At 37.2% G+C, this 966-nt stretch overlaps 1 protein-coding gene across 1 annotated transcript in view; it reads right to left on the reverse strand.

Moving 5' to 3' along the window:
* LOC107593293 (prolyl endopeptidase-like) overlaps positions 1-966 on the reverse strand; it is a 20109-nt gene that overhangs the window by 11582 nt on the left and 7561 nt on the right. The window contains exons 2-3 of the mRNA XM_016282946.1: positions 221-295; positions 1-120 (exon numbers count right to left, since the gene is read on the reverse strand). The exon at positions 1-120 is cut by the window's left edge and continues 10 nt beyond it. Of these exons, the coding sequence (XP_016138432.1) occupies positions 1-120; positions 221-295 (195 nt within the window). The remainder of the gene's footprint in view (positions 121-220; positions 296-966) is intronic.

Consider the following 966-nt stretch of genomic DNA (forward strand, 5'->3'; position numbering starts at 1 on the left):
GAAGGGGCAGCTGTATTTGGGGTAGTCATAGAGTTCAGTCATACGGTCCTTAAAGATGTCTCTGATCTCACACTGCTCCAGGAACGGCAGGGTCAGCTGATTCTGAGCGTTCACAAATGCCTGACGGGACACAAAAACATCACGCACACAGAGTCGTATCTCAGTTATACAGAATCATAATTCACATGCTCTTTCAGAGGAAGCGTCGTGTGGAGATCACCTGTGTTTTTTCACTGTCAGGATCCTCCAGCCAGCTGTACGGGTCACGAACTTTACAGCCATGATAGTCATCCACCTGATAACACATATACACATGCATCACATGAGCAGTGGGGTCACTATGGCAACATGATCACATCATAGTACAGGTGGAAGTTGACTCCGCAACACTGACTCAACCAATGCGGTGGGTTTGGGGCGGGACTATCTGTTTGATCGTCCAATGGCAGACAGGAAGAGTGTTTGAAACAGTTTGACAGCATTAATAATGCTTAAATGTATCAATTTCTTTCAAGAACATAAACATGTCTTATAGAATACAAACTTAGTATATTATACATACATTCACACAATCGCTAAAGAAACATTTTGAGAATTTCTCTGATAAACAACCAGGACCTCTATTTCTTTCTTTCTTTTTTATCCATTAATTCAGTCTCTTATGGGTTCATTTACTTATTCATCCTTAATTCTCTCATGGATTCATTTATAATTTCAGCTATTCTTCCCGTACTCAATCATCTATTCACCCATTCCTTTATGCAATTATATATTTTATCCATTCGTCACTCATGCAATCGTAGATTTTTCAATTTGTTGTAGTTATTTTAGTACATCAAGTTCAACCAAAGACTATAGAATACCCTACTATATAGAATAAAGGGACTTTGATTCAAATAAATAAAAATGAGAAATGTGGCTGAAATGTTTTAGTTTTAGTTATAGTAATTATATATATATATATAT

The sequence above is a fragment of the Sinocyclocheilus grahami genome, unplaced genomic scaffold (assembly GCF_001515645.1).
Source record: "Sinocyclocheilus grahami isolate Dianchi unplaced genomic scaffold, SAMN03320097.WGS_v1.1 scaffold168.1, whole genome shotgun sequence".
Classification (NCBI taxonomy): Eukaryota; Metazoa; Chordata; class Actinopteri; order Cypriniformes; family Cyprinidae; genus Sinocyclocheilus; species Sinocyclocheilus grahami.